Source organism: Polistes fuscatus, unplaced genomic scaffold, assembly GCF_010416935.1.
Source record: "Polistes fuscatus isolate 324 unplaced genomic scaffold, CU_Pfus_HIC Scaffold10, whole genome shotgun sequence".
Taxonomy (NCBI): domain Eukaryota; kingdom Metazoa; phylum Arthropoda; class Insecta; order Hymenoptera; family Vespidae; genus Polistes; species Polistes fuscatus.
In genome coordinates, this window is record NW_025112998.1 from 6,647,341 (window position 1) to 6,662,916 (window position 15,576).

A 15,576-nucleotide genomic window follows, 5' to 3' on the forward strand; every position below is an offset into this window, starting at 1 on the left:
TTCCTTATTGTATTGTATATTGAACTTGCAGTCAAATTGAAAAGTAACAATAATTCAAGATTAAAGATTAAATATATAAAATTAAATTAAACTCGAAAATCGCTACTAACCATGACTTGAATAAGAACGAAACAATTATTCGAATTTTGTGAGATAATACACTAGATACTCATTTGTTATATCGAGCATATAATTAAATTAAGTTTTTTCTTATTTTGAAAACCACCCTTGAAGTCATGTTTACATATTTTGAAACACCTTTACGAAGTTATAGGGCGCCAGGTTGGTGTTAACACAAGCGCCATCTACTCGTTGTCCTGAAAAGAATGTCCGACACTCTGTGCAGATAAATTTAGTTCTTCTATCGTTCGTAAACGTTTTATATAAAAATTATGATGGCAAGCAAGGGATGGAAGGTTAGTGTAGAGAAATATTTTTTTTTAACTGAAATAACGGACGGCAGAAGATAAAAAATAAGGAGGACGATCAAACGAGTGGAAAATTCTGATCCAATTTTGATCGAAATTATTTTCTTCCCCGATTAGGTTGTACAACCGCATGTACCGCTGATAAGATTTCGTAAGGGAGGTCTCAATAGAGGTAACTCGAAGAGATTTGTTATGTATACTATTAAAAGACAATGTGAAATTGTCGTTATTGGTTAGTAAACGTAGGTGCGAGCGCGGCTCCATCTGCGACTTCAGGGACGGCGTCATCGCGAGGTGCAACCGGACCCCAGGTTATCAGTTTGCCAACGATCGATGATATTCACCTACCTGCAAGATTTCAGCGACGACCTATTAGCGACAAAGAAATTGAATATATCAATGTAAGTCTTTTAATTGATCTTTAATTAAATAACTAACAAATCACGTTATAGAAGAGTTACGTATATACGATTTAACTTACGTAAGAAAATGTCTATTTTTTTTTTTTTTATTAACCAAAACAAACTCTAAAATGAAAACTATAAATACTTTATAACATGAAACGAGAAACGTAGAAACTATTTCCGTAATCTTCTATTAATAAAAATAATAATAATAATAATAAATAATAATTATTATTTTTCAGCGCGGTGGGCCGGAATAATCGCGTTCGTGAACTTTATTAGGAAAGGCGTTTAAAATTTAGATTACCACTTGAAATAAAGTCTTATTTCAAATCAATTTTAGGCTTTCTTTAGATTTATACGTATAAAATACTGTGTAAATAATAAATGAACGTAATAGAAAGTTTATGAGTCATAAAAAAAGGATGTAGAATTTCTCTAACTAAGCCATTTATCGGACAAGGTCTCTTTCTTTCTTTCTTTCTGTTTCTCTCCTAACAACATCTACATATATTTATGTGACATTGCCAGGACCTGCTATTTCTAGAATATCTTTCGCTTCATTGCTTTACCGACTAATGCTTGTTATTCACCCGAAGCGAAAGTGTTATTAAATATTTCTCATTTTTTTCGATATAATCGTAATAATCAATAAAAGTTATCAATTAAAATAATTTTACGTTTTACCAGATAACCAAAAATATTCTTTCATGATACGACCTTTATATGGGTCGGTCGTTTTCATGTGGGGCCTTACACGGAACGACCCGTATATGGGTCGTACATAATTAATAAATTAAATTAATTTTTTAATTTGACATATAAATTGTGTATATGCGAATAATAAATTTTGATGTTAGAAATATTCTAAAATAAAAGAGAATTTGTTGTTGTTGAAAAGAAGAAAAATAAAAACTAGGATTACGTCATAATATAAGTTTTGAAGCAGGTGCCTAAGTTTATCGATGCTTCCCTGTACCATGACAGAAATAGCAGACGACAGTGCGCTTGGATGCGCAGCAAGACTGACGACGACGACGACGTCGTTCATCCGCAAGAAACTTTTGGATGTGATTAAAAGAGCTTGATAATCGGGCTTATAGTTTAATAAAATCGCGATATTTCTATAGAAACGAACGAAAAATCGATACGAACAATGTCCGAGATAACAGATTTTGGTCCGAGAAAGACAATTTTTATATTGGCTATTGTGGCTGGATGTTTCGCGGTGCTGTGGCCAAAAATTTTTTACCCCATGCTTACGGCGTCTGTCAACTCACACCATTCAAATTCTGAAAGTAAGTTTATCCTAATAATTATTTGAATCTTATTAATTTTATCTCTCTCTCAAATAAGAGCAACCAATAATTGCTAAATATTTCAACATAGTTGTTGTTGCATGTGTACAATTTTTTTTAAATGATCACAAATATCATTAGGTACTTTTAAATTTTTATGAAATGTTAAATAATTAGTAAGAAAATTCTTCCCAATGTTATACATCGAATGAATGTTTATTAGCATGCTGCGACGTATTATTCGAAAGTGATGTTACTACTTTGGACATTATGCAAGAAATGTGTCAAAATATTTTGAGACATCATCAAGTTGATCCACGATTGAAGGATGCCTTTAAAACTAATAAAATGGCACCGCAAGTAGCTAACTTATGTAGGGAAGAAGTTTTGGCAAGATGCGGCATAGATCTATCCACATACCTAGCAGATAATGAACGTCTGGGAAAAACTTATAAACAAGTTTTGGAAGAAATCAGATCGTTCAATGGTTCTATATGCCTTAAATTGAATTTTGGTATTTCATTATCGCAGTTGGGTACACCACATCTCATAAGATATCACATCTTGATGCCCCATAGTAATTATCAAGATTTTCATATGATTTTACTAACATTATTTTTTTACAAAAAGAAAATATAACTAACGTATTAACCATATTGAATGATATTATTAAACGATTAACAAAATTTGTTGTAATTAATTTTCAAGAAATAAGAACAATATTGTAATTCTGTTAAGAGTGAAAAATGAAATAGAATGTGTATGTGCATGTCTATAATGTTACTCACGTTATATATATGGATCATCGGTTATATATGGAAGACAGACTTAAATCATTTATTCTTCTTTGGCATTTAGCCAGAAATACAAACATGATGGTTGTTAGGGTACAAGGCTTGGATTGCTATAATAGTTTCAAATACATTTATATGATGACCTCTTCCTGGACTCTAATATGTTGCAAAGTAATACGTTATTTTTTTTTTATATTACTAATAATGGTAATAGTGTGATATTAGATTACTGTAGTACTTTAAGTTTACATTTGTGAATGTGCAAGCATCTAATTATATTTGTACGAATTTGAATGAATATATGCTTAATATATTAATGATACTGAAAATAATATAATGATTTGAATATAGGTACTATAAGGCAAGAAAGGCGTACACCACCTCACGCAGGAGGTCTTCATCCAGCATTAAGGGAACGTGGAAGGACTATACCTTCTTCGCACATTGTACCCAAAATAGTCGACAGACCTGATCATGTAATGCCAAAAATGAGACCCCCTATGGGAGGAGCTGGTCACGTAGTACCAGCGCCAAAAGGAAATGGAACTATGGGAGTTATTATGCCTCTCTATACACTAGGCATTGTGTTGTTCTTTTTATATACTATTGTTAAGGTAATATTTTAGCTTTCTTTTATCTAAAATTAATGATAAAGTAATGTGTACTCTTATTAATCGACTTAATAAATACTGTAGGTATTAAAGAAGAACTCTGACAGTGAGATTATATCAGAATATCCAGGAGCAGCTGCTGAGAAAGAATTTCGAAAAATGGTATTCAATCCGGATTTACTTGCTAGCGCGATGACGGGAGGTACAATGCATTACCAAAAAGAACAATCGCCTTATAAACCTGCTCCAACCATAGAGGAGTTGAACAATCGTAAGTTAATCATTTTTTTGATAAAGGTCCTTATCAATTTTTCGTTGCTATTACTGTACCATCTTCCTCCGAAAGCTAATATTTTTTGTTATATTTTTGGAAAGGATATAATTAGAATTAAGGCATATATATATGTTTCCTTGGGTATTTTAAAAAGAACCTTTTTTTCAACGATGTTGTATGATGCAAGGTTTGCACAATTAGAACACACGCGTATTTTTTCTCTCATTATACCATGAGTATAATTGCTATTGATAAATATTAAATATAGAAAGAATTGAAATTACTGTAAGTACGTGTATTTACCCTCTGAACCGATTTGATAATGTTCTACATGCTGGAACACAAGAAGCGGCAGGAGACATAGAGATAGATCAGCTGAGACGTCGTTTGGACGAGACGGAAGCAGCCATGGAAAGAATTGTTGTTCAGATGGGCAACATATCACGTTCAGTAATGCATAGCCCAAGCACACAGCCAGAAATCAAGGTTTATTAGATTAATTTTGAAGCAAACTACTACATTTTCAGTTTCCTAGTCCTTAGAAATGTGCACGTTGCTGTGTTCTGATTGCGTTTCAAGCTTTACCTATCCCAATGTGCGTTTATAAACTTCGTCTATTTATAATAATATCAAAGAAACTTTATACATTCGGTCTATAGCTTTTGATAAATATAAATGAGTGTGGATAACAGTTATCAAAATTATTAAATTGTCGATTGAACGTTATTTTTTATTCAAAGTACAATATATATTTGTATTTAAAAAAAGTGAACTGAGTGTCATTTCTATTATAAATATCGTTATGTAAGATGATTAGGGTAAACCAATTGATAGTGTATCTTTTTACCTTTTGAGTAGTAGATGGGGCTCCAAAGTCCAATGGTCTGGCAGGGGTCAATCACTGTTCTAAGGTATATCACTTACTGCCATGATGATTCCTAACACCAGTTAACCGAGAATTTTTTTTTGTGAAACTCTGTTTTGTCAAAACTTTGTTGTTCTTCCTTTTGCATATTTGATCTATAATAAGAAGTACATGATCTTATTAAAAACTTATTTAGGCTTCAATATATATATAATTTTAATCCTTTTTTAAATGTTTGATACAAAGTAGACTACACCGTACATTTTTCCTTGAATTGCACTCGAATAAATTTAGTAATATCATAGTCCTTAATCGATTTTTCATAATACATATATAATTACAAATAATAGTTGAACGGTATTAAGTATGTAATTTAATATCAACAAAATAACTATTACTAAAACATGTTTGATGCATGATCGATTGCTTATACTTTTACCATGGTGATACGAAATATTAAATTATTACTGTTATGTGCGTTTTTAAAAAAACCGATGGTATATATTTAATGATTTATTTTATCTTACATTAGATTTTTAGCATAATATTCAAATTATGCGCAAACAAAACTGACAAACCCATATAGATGATTTGGCTTTTATAATAGTAGGGAATAACTTTACAGATATAACAGTAGAACGCTGTATTATTATAAGTTTTCTCTTTATGGATATTCACAAATGTTCATTTATCTCAAATGTGATAATTAATGAAATGATTATTTTATTAATATTAAACATTGTCATTTGTAGGAAGACTCTACTGTCCAGGAAAATTATAGTAACGAAGATCAAGAAGTAGAAAGTATAGAACAATCGCCAACAGTTAAAGTTATGGGCATGGAAATGACTGCCAGCTGTGAGGGTGGACAAAAATGTAGTAGACCTACCACCCCCATTATACCCCCGCCCCATAGGTATTGACATTTTATTTTAATAAGAAAAATATTCTAGCACAATAAAAATGAATTTTTCTATTGTTAAATTAGTCACACTGAGAGGGAGAAGACACCACCAGTACCAATTTATTTAGAAGGTGCTCTACCTTCGCAATGTGAATTACTTGTTACGGATTCGGAAACTCAAGAACAAAAAACAGAGGAAAGTTCTGAAGCACCCATAATTCTCTCAGGCAAAATGACACTATCTCTCATCAGTCTCGACCAAATTGCAGCTGTAAGAAAATATTAGAATTCAGCAGAATCAAATGAAACCGCGGAGCCTTGTTTTATTTGGTGATTCTTTTACTTATTTTATTGTTTGCCTATCAATTTTATTTTGTTATTTATCGATCATAATCATGCTTAGATAACGCAGATATTTATTTTCTTTATTGCAGCAAATTATTTAATACGAATTTGCTTCTTCGTTTGTTTATTAATTACAAATTTGTTAATAGATGCTTTTTTCTAATTTAATTATTCTCTATCACAAACACATACAATCTCTAATATTTATTTCTAATAATATCAACATTTTACACAGCTTATTATTTGAAATTATCTTGTTTTCGTATTTTTAGTTAGAAGTGGTTGCGTTCGCTTTTTTACACTAACAACACATTAGCCATATTTCAATTTTATTCTATTACATCTTATATATATTACGTTATTACTAATAATGTTTATTCCATTAGGAATCTGGAGATGAAAGTGAAATAATGGAAGAAACAGAAAGTACTTCCGATATAAGATCAATGAATGAAAATGAACGCGAAGCAAAAGCGCAAGAAATAACGATGAGTAATGAGGAACAATTGAATGATTTGGAGAAGGAATTACAATTTAAATCTAATTTGAAATTATATAGCTCTGATGAAAACGAAGATGAAGAAGAAGAAGAGTTAGAATTAGAATTAGAGGAAAAAGAAGAGGAAGAGGAAGAAGAATTAGAGGAAAAAGAAGAAGAAGGAGAAAAAGAAGAGGAGGAAGAAGAAGAAGAAGAGGAAGAGGAGGAAGAAGAAGAAGAAGAGGAAGAGGAGGAAGAAGAAGAAGAAGAGGAAGAAGAAGAGGAAGAAGAGGAGGAAGAAGAGGAAGAGGAGGAAGAAGATGAAGATGAAGATGAAGACGAAGACGAAGACGAAGAAGACGACGAAGACGAAGACGAAAACGAAGTTGAAGACGAAGAGGAAGACGAAGAGGAAGACGAAGACGAAGACGAAGATCAAGATCAAGATGAAAATGAAGAAGAAGAAGAAGGAAAAATAGAAATGAAGAGTGATAAAGTAAAGAAAAAAGGAACAGAAGATGAAGATGAAGATGAAGATGAAGATGTATTAAGTATAATATTAAGATGAAGATGAGGATAAAAAAGAGGCAGGTGGACAAGCGTTGTATTGCCTACGAGAATTTGATTCTTGATCCATTTAATAAGGACACCCTGTGTTCTTAAATTTAAATAAAGAAAGAATGATGTTTTAAAGATAAATGTTGTTTTCTTTAGAATTAATCTCTATTATATAAAAAAAAACATACCTACTAAACATCTTGCTTAATTGATTTCCTGTTATTGTTGTGATTGTTTAAAAATAGATGTAAAATAAATTAAGTTTTCTATGATAAAAGAATGAATGCATCATTCTTACAACTATTTACAAAAACGCAATATTAAAAAATAGAGGATAAATCATAAATTATGGAATTTTCGTTCACTTTTGGTGAATACATTGAGAGTTCAAATTTGGTACCGCGCAAATCGGAGTATTTAATTGGCTCATTTTAAGCGGTAATTGCGCGAAAATTTGAATCCTAATATTTTATTGTATACAAAGAAGATAATTCAAATACATATGTATATCAAATATATTAAATATATCGAATATTTTAAATATATGATAATACTAGCAGATCATTTAATATTATATTACATTAGTTATTTTTAGTTTTCTCTATTCATCAATACTTGTTGGCAACCCTGATAGTAACCTCTATCGGTAGTAACTGTCTTCGTATTTGACATGAACGTTAGTGGAAATAAATTTTGGTTAGGGTATTAAATCCAATTATTTATAAGTCATTTTTAAATATATCATACAAAGAAATTTAAATGAAATAAACATATTTAATCTAGTATGTATGCATGCACATTTATCTAACCTAAATAAGAATTTGCTCATATGTTTTATTACAATTGATATAAGTTTATTAATATAATAATTGTTTTTTTTTGTATTTTTTATTTGATTAGAGTGATACATGAGAATACCACCTTTTTTACGTAGTGTCCTAATAGGCATCCCTGTTGGGATTACCTTCTTGGACACAGTAGGATATGTGGCTAAAGTGGAAGGAATATCAATGCAACCAGCTTTAAATCCAGATTTAAAAAATCCAGACTATGTTTTCTTAAATCGTTGGGCTATACGTAGTCACGATATTCAACGAGGTGAAATAGTATCTGTGATATCCCCCAAATCACCAAGTCAAACATTAATCAAGCGAGTTGTAGGCCTCGCAGGTGATATTTTACATACACGTGGATATAAATCGGATTACCTTCAGGTTTATATCAAACTTATTACTCTAAAGAAAAATTCACTTCTATTTTCTTACTCATTGTAATGAATTTTGAACATTGGATATTTGTATAGGTTCCAGATGGACATTGCTGGTTGGAAGGAGATCACACGGGTCGTTCAATGGACTCGAACACTTTTGGACCAGTTTCCCTTGGTTTAATTACTGCTAAAGCTACTTGCATAGTTTGGCCACCCAATCGTTGGCAATATCTAGAAGCTTCCATGCCAAATCAACGTACAATATTAAATTCTAGAAGAAGTTAATCAAAAGTGCATTATAAATATGAGGGCTGTTAGTTTTGTTAAGAGATTACAATGGGAATTACCAGGTACTATATGTAGACACGGATTAACGGTAGGAGATGTTGACAATGATGGGGATAATGAATTAGTAGTGGGCACAGCAGAAGGAGAACTTTATATTTTTAAAGTAGGTTTATAATCTTTTGCATCGTATATATATATTCAATAAGTTTTTAAATACTATGTTTAATAATTTCTAACTTGGCGATTATTTTTCAGGGATCTGAATTATGGCAGAAAATAACTGGCCTTGGGCTTGTAACTTGTGTAGCTATAGGTGATATTTTTAATTATGGACGAAACGCATTGGTTGTTATTTGTGGTGATGGCTGGGCACATATTTTTTATAGTCCAAGATCTGTTAATCCTAGTAATGTACCATCCTTATTAACGCAATTGCATAAAGAAGATGAACAAGAAAATCTTAAGACTGTTGCTGGTACGTTCATTTTATTATATATTAAAAAATACAAATATTTGTTAAGTCTTATATTTTTATCTTGTTAAAATAGATATTGGTAGCATTATTAATATGACGAGCTCACCAAGTTCAGAACACGTAGATAATATTAGTGAAATAAACGAATTGTCGGGAAAAATGGAATGCGTTCATGTGCAAAGAATACCAACAAATACAAAGGTAGTGTTGGTAGCTGATATTGATAAAGATGGTGCAAATGAAATGATACTTGGATTAACAGACCGTGTTGTCAGATCATACAGGTGGTCCAGTAATACAGATTTCGGGACTGGTAGATTAGTTGGTTTGAATAAATGGGAATGTGCAAATCAAATTGGAACAGTTACGCTACAGGTTTGACAAAATAATATTCATAAAAAATAAAATCACATTTATGAACTTCAGAATTTGTAATATTTGAATAAACATTACAGCACTCGAAAGATGGAACTCCGACATTGTTAGTTGCCCAGCCAGGTGGTACTTTCATGAGAATAAAATGCAACGCGGAAGACCATAGATTAGAAAATGAATCATGTGAAGGGGATAATGAAGTAGCTGCGAGTTGTGTTGATTATCAAACTTTAGGAATATCTAGGATGCGTAATCCAAATATATCTACTGAAATTATAGGAGATCTCGAATCAGGAATGATATCGTTGATGGCATCGTTGGAATCTAAAGTACCAAAAAATATCGTACAACACGATACTCCAGCTAAACAATCTTTCATTGATGACGGCCCGTCGAGTTTGAGAAATATCAAGTCTTTATTGGTTGAAACTAAATCGCATCATCATCGATCGGAACTAAAAATTGGCAGTGTAGATACAGCAGGTGATAATAAATCATTTTTCAATATTTTACAAATTTACATAATTATTAACAGGTTCGATTTTTGCAGGTGTTGATCAAGTGGATGGTAATCTTTTGGGTGGTAATGTTATTCTTGGAGACTTTGACCCTAAGCCAAAGAAAGATCTATTGTTACCAACGTTCCAAGATTTTTCTTTTAATAATAATAATAATAATAATAATAACAACAACAACAGCAACAATATCAACAACAATAATAATAATCAAGAAATACAAAATGAAATAGATAAAGATGACGAGTTGGATGAATCTAAAGAAGATTCTTCGAGAGGGAAGCCATATGCTCTTGCCACTTTGGACGGCACTATAATGTTGGTGAAGGATGAAAATATATTGTGGCGAGTTAAATATTTTTAATACGATGAAACAAATTTGTTGAACAATTATTATAATATATATTTTTTGTTTTACAGGGCAATGCAAGTGGATCATCAAATATTTGCCCTCTGCCGTTTGGATGTAACCAACGATGGTTCCGATGAAATAATAGCCTGTGCATGGGATGGCCAAACTTATATCTTAGATCAACAAAGAAATAGCGTACGTTTTCAATTCGAAGAACCAGTTCGAGCCTTTTGTACAGGCTATTACAACGTGGTACAACGTACTCCTACACCTTGCCTCGTGTACAACACTTTTAACAATAAAGTAAGTACCTAACCGCGTTACACCAGATCCAAAAATAATTATATAAATTACATTTGTAATCTCTCTTTGACAGATATGTCTTTATTACGACGTAACGCTTCCAAATATGGTCATTAGTCCATTGAATCCTTTGGTAGATTTGGACGAAGATGAACAGAAAATTTTAGATGAGATATTGAAGGGATGCGAGGAAACTGAGAAACAACGTCGAATGCAACAATTAACGGAATGGTTGTTATATGGAACGCATTAGTAGAGTGGATAGCGAAAGAGAAAATATATATCATATATATTCTTATTAAAATTCCTCTTTCCCTTGCGTGTTATCTTTATTTATCTTCGTGGCACTGAAAGTTATCGTATGTTGGTTATCTTTTCATCGATATTTGCATTACGATCAAAAAATTCTATTCTTTTTTTCCACTCTAACATCAAGAGGATGAATTTTTTTTAGATCATTTGACAAAGATTAATTCTCAGCATTGATATTTATCTGATTCGGTTCTCGTCTCCTCCGTCGTTTTCGATCTTATCACGGAGTAATATACAATTCTAAAAATTTGTTCCCTGTTTTTTGGGCAAATAAGAGTCGCGACAGTATAGGTCATGAAGCATATATGTATCGAAACGACTAAAGATGTCCATTTATAAAGCGTTCATGTCTATTTGCAAAATCTTCGCGAATTTAACCGTTTTATATCCCTGTTGTAAATCAAGACTGATGTTACGTGCAATACAAGTAAGGCATATAGAATCAAATACCACATCACCATTATCAGTAGACACGAAGATTTCGTCAAGAGTAGTTTTCCAAGCTTAAATAAGATAGCTTCGTTTGTTGCACATATATCAATGTAATGGTCTATCTTGTTAAATCGTAGCCGGTCAATTTTCAATAGACATTTCTCGATATCGCGTTTGATAAGTTTATAGAAGAACATCAAAATTAGAAATATCAAAGAAAGTGGTTCAGTGAACGTCCAAAACGAGCGTAACATCTCCGGTGATTCGACAGAGTTGCCTAAAATCGATATGATAGATAATAATACAACATCCATTCTCATCGATAACAAATTGGAACATCTTACTTTCGGATGGACCGATTACACCCTCTTCGTCTTCTTGTTAGGCATCAGTATGGTTATTGGCGTTTATTTTGGTTTCTTCAAAAAACAAGACAGTACCACCGAGTATCTACTCGGTGGTAAAACTATGTCTTTCTTTCCGATCAGTATGAGTCTAATCGCGAGGTAAGAAAGATTCTTTTTGTTCTTTATTTAAAAACAAACAAACTTTTCTTTCAAATTAATTTAATCAAGCAAATTTATTTGTAATCACATTTGTTTACTATTGGCTTGTACGAAGAGAAAAATACAAAGAAATATTTGTTCAAAATGGAAAATATAAATATATTGAAATAAAATTTAAAATGAAATTTGTGAAAATTAAAGAAGAAAGAAATAAACGAAAAATATCATTTTTATTCTTTCAGTCATATATCCGGTGTATCTTTACTTGGCGTGCCTTCAGAGGTGTATCAACATGGCAGCCAATATGCAGCGTGCATCTTCACGTCTTTCATAACGTGCTCGATCATTGCTTACATCTACTTACCAGTCTTTTTCAAATTACAATTGACTAGTATATTCGAGTATTTAGAAATTAGATTTGCCCGACCTGTGCGATTGTTCGCATCATTTTTGTACTGTTTATCTCTCGTCATTTACATTCCTTTGATTATTTACGTTCCCGCTTTAGCATTTTCTCAAGCAACGGCAATTAATTTACATCTAATTGCGCCCGTGATTTGTATAGTTTGCATCTTTTACACAACTATAGTAAGTATATATCACGAACTATTGATTTCATTAAATTTGGACAATGGTGACTCGAGTATACAAACGTGTTGAATTAATTACGGTCGTCGCACAATGCGTTTATGATCATTATTTCAAACACTTTACTAACCGATACGAATAATTATTGACTCATTTTAAACTAGCTAACGATATTTTCTAGAATAACAAAATTTATTTGAATATTTTTAGTAGAATATTTTATATTACAAAAAAATCTAACACGTATCCAACAAAATTTGTTGAATTGTAAATTCTTTTAATCTACACAATTCGAATGAGCAAAGGTAAAAAAAAAAAATAGTTAACCCTTTGAACTCGTACGTCGAATTACTTTAATTCGTTTATTTAAAAAAAGGAAAAATTTCTTTTTTTAACGGGTAACAATATTAAAAATAAATCGAGTTGAAAGGACTGAACGTTTAAAAAGAGCAGAAGATTACTTTCGCGAGTCAATGTAACGATTAAGCTCGTCATCGTCAAACAGGAACATCTCGAGGTTGTTTAGAGATACATTTACTTTGATAAACGAAGTGTGCAAGAGGAAGCATAACTTCCGTGACGTTCCGTTTACAAACGTCATATATGAAGAATGACGTTATCAAAGATCTCAACGAGTTCGGTAGTAAACGAGTACGTGGAAAAATATGATGGATTGCCATGGATTGGCAAACGAATTCTATTTTTTTTCTTTCTTTCTTTTTTTTTTTTGTCTAACACATTACTGCTATTATTATTACTGTCATTAATATCATCGTTATTGTATTAGAATTAGCTATCGTGAATTCTTATCAGTGGAGAATGGGAACGCCTATTACCGAATGTTGACAATGTGGAATTGTGCTTGTTTTAAATATTAAATGTATATTGCAACGGAGATAATGTTTACACGAACATAATGCGTTTGGCTTGTGTGTTTGCAGAAATACGCGTCAAAATCTACAAGGAAGATTTTTTTTATCTTCCATTATCATTTTTCTTTTTTTTCCACATGATTCCTACTTTTTATTATTATTAAATATAGCTCGCGTTATTCCTCAGCTTTTATTTCTTCGAATTTTCCGATGATAATAATAATAATAATAATACTGATTAAAATACACTTAATTAATGTTAACGATTAAAAAAAGAAAAAGAAATACAAAGATAACTTTATTATTTAAGAATATAAATTCTAATTTGTCTTCTAAATCATGTTCTAACATTTTGGATATATTTTTAGGGGGGTTTAAAAGCGGTCGTATGGGCGGACACGGTTCAAATGACAGTAACCGTAGGAAGCTTGTTTGCTGTTCTCTTGTTAGGGATCAGATCGGTGGGCGGTGTTACCGAAATTTGGAAAATAGCGGATGAAGGTGGGAGGATTGTGTTCTGGAAGTAAGAGTTTCAAGTGCTATTATATCATTGACGTTTGATTTTTTCTTTTTATCCAATAATATAAATTTATATATATATGTATAATAATGATTTGTTCTATTTTAACAGCATGAATCCGAGTCCCTTTACTAGAAATTCTTTTTGGGGTATGTCGATAGGCATGTCAACGGCATGGCTTGTTGGTATAGGTATTAGTCAAGTTTCCATGCAAAGGTTTTTGGCTGTACCAACGATGACAGAAGCAAGAAAGTAAGATCATTTGTTTTTTCATATTTACTTTTTTTTTTTATACATTAATCATTTTTGCAGATCAATAGCATTTATGGCAGTTGGGCTGGTGGTAGTTAAATGGGTCTCAGTATTCACTGGGCTTATTATGTACGCTAAATATTATAAATGCGATCCAATAACAGCACACGTAAGATTCATTTAACTTACAAAAATAATCATTTTTAACAATACTATATTTTATAATTTGAGAGTAATATTATATACAATATATAATGTATATATATATATAATATAATTGAAATATTGTTTAATAGGTAGTATCAAGGAGCGATCAAATCTTACCATATTACGTGTTAGACGTAGCTGCTAACGCACCGGGTCTACCAGGACTTTTCCTTGCCGGTTTGGTTAGTGCTGGACTTGCCAGCATGAGTGGTGGATTAAATACAGCAGCTGGTACAATTTACGAGGATTTCATTGAGCCTTGGATGCCCGATACCCCTGACAAAGAGAAAAAAGCAGCTACGGTTATGAAGGTAATAACGAAAAATAACATAATAATCGATTCCAATTATTGAAGATTTAAATAAGAAGATTTCCGTGCTTATAATCTTTTACTTTAGATACATTTCTGTTATCCTAGATCACAGTAGTTATTATAGGCACTATTTGCGTGGCTTTGGTCTTCCTAGTCGATCGTCTTGGAGACGTTTTTCAAGTGTCTATGAGCTTGACCGGGATTACATCTGGCTCAATGTTGGGTCTGTTCAGTTTGGGTATGTTAGTACCATGGGCAACAACAAAGGGCGCTGTTGTTGGTAGCTCATTTTCTATGGCATTAATGGTATGGATCGTTGCTGGTGCTCAATGGAATATGGCTCTTAAAAAGTTGATCTATAAGCCTCTTCCAACTTCAACTGCCGAATGTTTCCTTAAGGATGATACTTTAAACAATCATACCACAACAATGCCGACAAATGTGACCACAATTGACGTTGAGAACGAACCTTTCATCCTTTACACGATTTCTTTTATGTATTATACTTTGATCGGTTGTTTGGTCGTAATGGTGATCGGTACGATCGTAAGCTTCCTTTGCGGAGCACCGGATCTTAATGAAGTCAATAAAGACCATTTTCCACCAATCATTCGAAGGTACAATTTTCTAATTATTACTTTTTACTAATTTATTTAGTTACATATCGATCATTTTGTAATAATATTTATATATTTTTTACTTTTCTAGATTTCTACCGCGCAAGAAGTACACCGAAGTGTCATTGCACTCTGTACCAACTTCGCTGATGACGGAAAAAAGCGAATTAATGTCGTAGAAAAAAATTTCACAAGTTTTCTCGTTTCATAAGTGCAGAGATATAGTTAAGGGAGAGAAATACGAAATCAAGGATAATGAAAATCTGGAAAGATTAGTATCATCTATCGCAGGATATTTTCGACGAAGAAACGAAGATACTTTATTCGCATTTATCTCTCTTCTCTGTGTTGCTTTATTCTCTTCTATCTTTCTTTCTCTCTTTCAAAGATCTTTGTGTGTTGTTGGTCATAGGTGGAGGGACCAGTCGCGAGTTTGCCTGACAACTGTACCTAACTGGTTCCTCCAGGGTTGAAAGCACC

General features: G+C 32.1%; 5 protein-coding genes across 11 annotated transcripts; all 5 read left to right on the forward strand.

Annotated features, from left to right (window-relative positions):
* The first annotated feature begins 17 nt into the window (after positions 1-17).
* Positions 18-1,769, forward strand: LOC122526083 (28S ribosomal protein S36, mitochondrial). Of its 2 annotated transcripts, none has more exons than XM_043649246.1 (4): positions 18-416; positions 546-600; positions 675-829; positions 1,075-1,769. In XM_043649246.1, the coding sequence occupies exons 1-4, from the start codon at positions 393-395 to the stop codon at positions 1,090-1,092; spliced, it is 252 nt and encodes an 83-aa protein (XP_043505181.1). In that variant the 5' UTR covers positions 18-392; the 3' UTR covers positions 1,093-1,769. The 2 variants fall into 2 exon arrangements, with proteins under 2 accessions (XP_043505181.1, XP_043505180.1); XM_043649245.1 differs by having other exon boundaries at positions 29-416; positions 666-829.
* Positions 1,207-7,094, forward strand: LOC122526079 (WD repeat-containing protein 87-like). 2 transcript variants are annotated; one of them, XM_043649235.1, is made up of 9 exons: positions 1,207-1,295; positions 1,820-2,130; positions 2,354-2,707; positions 3,276-3,538; positions 3,620-3,806; positions 4,156-4,295; positions 5,427-5,590; positions 5,663-5,849; positions 6,310-7,094. In XM_043649235.1, the coding sequence occupies exons 2-9, from the start codon at positions 1,989-1,991 to the stop codon at positions 6,967-6,969; spliced, it is 2,097 nt and encodes a 698-aa protein (XP_043505170.1). In that variant the 5' UTR covers positions 1,207-1,295; positions 1,820-1,988; the 3' UTR covers positions 6,970-7,094. The 2 variants fall into 2 exon arrangements, with proteins under 2 accessions (XP_043505170.1, XP_043505171.1); XM_043649236.1 differs by having other exon boundaries at positions 1,209-1,295; positions 1,782-2,130.
* Positions 7,095-7,182: 88 nt separating this feature from the next.
* Positions 7,183-8,596, forward strand: LOC122526082 (mitochondrial inner membrane protease subunit 2). Of its 4 annotated transcripts, none has more exons than XM_043649240.1 (3): positions 7,183-7,741; positions 7,860-8,173; positions 8,263-8,596. In XM_043649240.1, exons 2-3 carry the CDS (start codon positions 7,868-7,870, stop codon positions 8,452-8,454), a joined length of 498 nt encoding a protein of 165 aa, XP_043505175.1. In that variant the 5' UTR covers positions 7,183-7,741; positions 7,860-7,867; the 3' UTR covers positions 8,455-8,596. The 4 variants fall into 4 exon arrangements, with proteins under 4 accessions (XP_043505175.1, XP_043505176.1, XP_043505177.1 ...); XM_043649241.1 differs by having other exon boundaries at positions 7,183-7,661; XM_043649242.1 differs by having other exon boundaries at positions 7,183-7,655.
* On the forward strand, positions 8,474-10,781 carry LOC122526080 (KICSTOR complex protein ITFG2-like). 2 transcript variants are annotated; one of them, XM_043649237.1, is made up of 7 exons: positions 8,474-8,620; positions 8,713-8,932; positions 9,006-9,307; positions 9,388-9,790; positions 9,858-10,167; positions 10,243-10,477; positions 10,551-10,781. In XM_043649237.1, exons 1-7 carry the CDS (start codon positions 8,474-8,476, stop codon positions 10,728-10,730), a joined length of 1,797 nt encoding a protein of 598 aa, XP_043505172.1. In that variant the 3' UTR covers positions 10,731-10,781. The 2 variants fall into 2 exon arrangements, with proteins under 2 accessions (XP_043505172.1, XP_043505173.1); XM_043649238.1 differs by having other exon boundaries at positions 9,858-10,140.
* An 89-nt stretch (positions 10,782-10,870) lies between these two features.
* LOC122526081 (sodium-coupled monocarboxylate transporter 1-like) lies at positions 10,871-15,576 on the forward strand. The gene is made up of 8 exons (XM_043649239.1): positions 10,871-11,727; positions 11,970-12,315; positions 13,556-13,710; positions 13,819-13,959; positions 14,020-14,128; positions 14,256-14,477; positions 14,585-15,096; positions 15,188-15,576. The coding sequence occupies exons 1-8, from the start codon at positions 11,510-11,512 to the stop codon at positions 15,273-15,275; spliced, it is 1,791 nt and encodes a 596-aa protein (XP_043505174.1). The 5' UTR covers positions 10,871-11,509; the 3' UTR covers positions 15,276-15,576.

What these genes read in the sequence shown, in the direction of transcription:
- LOC122526079 (XM_043649235.1), top strand. Translation starts at nt 1,989, where the DNA reads ATGTCCGAGATAACAGATTTTGGTCCGAGAAAGACAATTTTTATATTG. An exon ending in TTTTATATACTATTGTTAAG is followed by an intron (nt 3,539 to 3,619) that starts GTAATATTTTAG and finishes TAAATACTGTAG; the next exon opens with GTATTAAAGAAGAACTCTGA. An exon ending in GTCTCGACCAAATTGCAGCT is followed by an intron (nt 5,850 to 6,309) that starts GTAAGAAAATAT and finishes TTATTCCATTAG; the next exon opens with GAATCTGGAGATGAAAGTGA.
- LOC122526081 (XM_043649239.1), top strand. Translation starts at nt 11,510, where the DNA reads ATGATAGATAATAATACAACATCCATTCTCATCGATAACAAATTGGAA. An exon ending in GCGATCCAATAACAGCACAC is followed by an intron (nt 14,129 to 14,255) that starts GTAAGATTCATT and finishes ATTGTTTAATAG; the next exon opens with GTAGTATCAAGGAGCGATCA. An exon ending in TTTCCACCAATCATTCGAAG is followed by an intron (nt 15,097 to 15,187) that starts GTACAATTTTCT and finishes TTACTTTTCTAG; the next exon opens with ATTTCTACCGCGCAAGAAGT.
- LOC122526080 (XM_043649237.1), top strand. Translation starts at nt 8,474, where the DNA reads ATGAGGGCTGTTAGTTTTGTTAAGAGATTACAATGGGAATTACCAGGT. An exon ending in AAATCTTAAGACTGTTGCTG is followed by an intron (nt 8,933 to 9,005) that starts GTACGTTCATTT and finishes TTGTTAAAATAG; the next exon opens with ATATTGGTAGCATTATTAAT. An exon ending in TTGGAACAGTTACGCTACAG is followed by an intron (nt 9,308 to 9,387) that starts GTTTGACAAAAT and finishes TAAACATTACAG; the next exon opens with CACTCGAAAGATGGAACTCC.
- LOC122526083 (XM_043649245.1), top strand. Translation starts at nt 393, where the DNA reads ATGATGGCAAGCAAGGGATGGAAG. An exon ending in TGGCAAGCAAGGGATGGAAG is followed by an intron (nt 417 to 545) that starts GTTAGTGTAGAG and finishes TTCCCCGATTAG; the next exon opens with GTTGTACAACCGCATGTACC. An exon ending in TAAGGGAGGTCTCAATAGAG is followed by an intron (nt 601 to 665) that starts GTAACTCGAAGA and finishes GTTATTGGTTAG; the next exon opens with TAAACGTAGGTGCGAGCGCG.
- LOC122526082 (XM_043649240.1), top strand. Translation starts at nt 7,868, where the DNA reads ATGAGAATACCACCTTTTTTACGTAGTGTCCTAATAGGCATCCCTGTT. An exon ending in ATAAATCGGATTACCTTCAG is followed by an intron (nt 8,174 to 8,262) that starts GTTTATATCAAA and finishes ATATTTGTATAG; the next exon opens with GTTCCAGATGGACATTGCTG.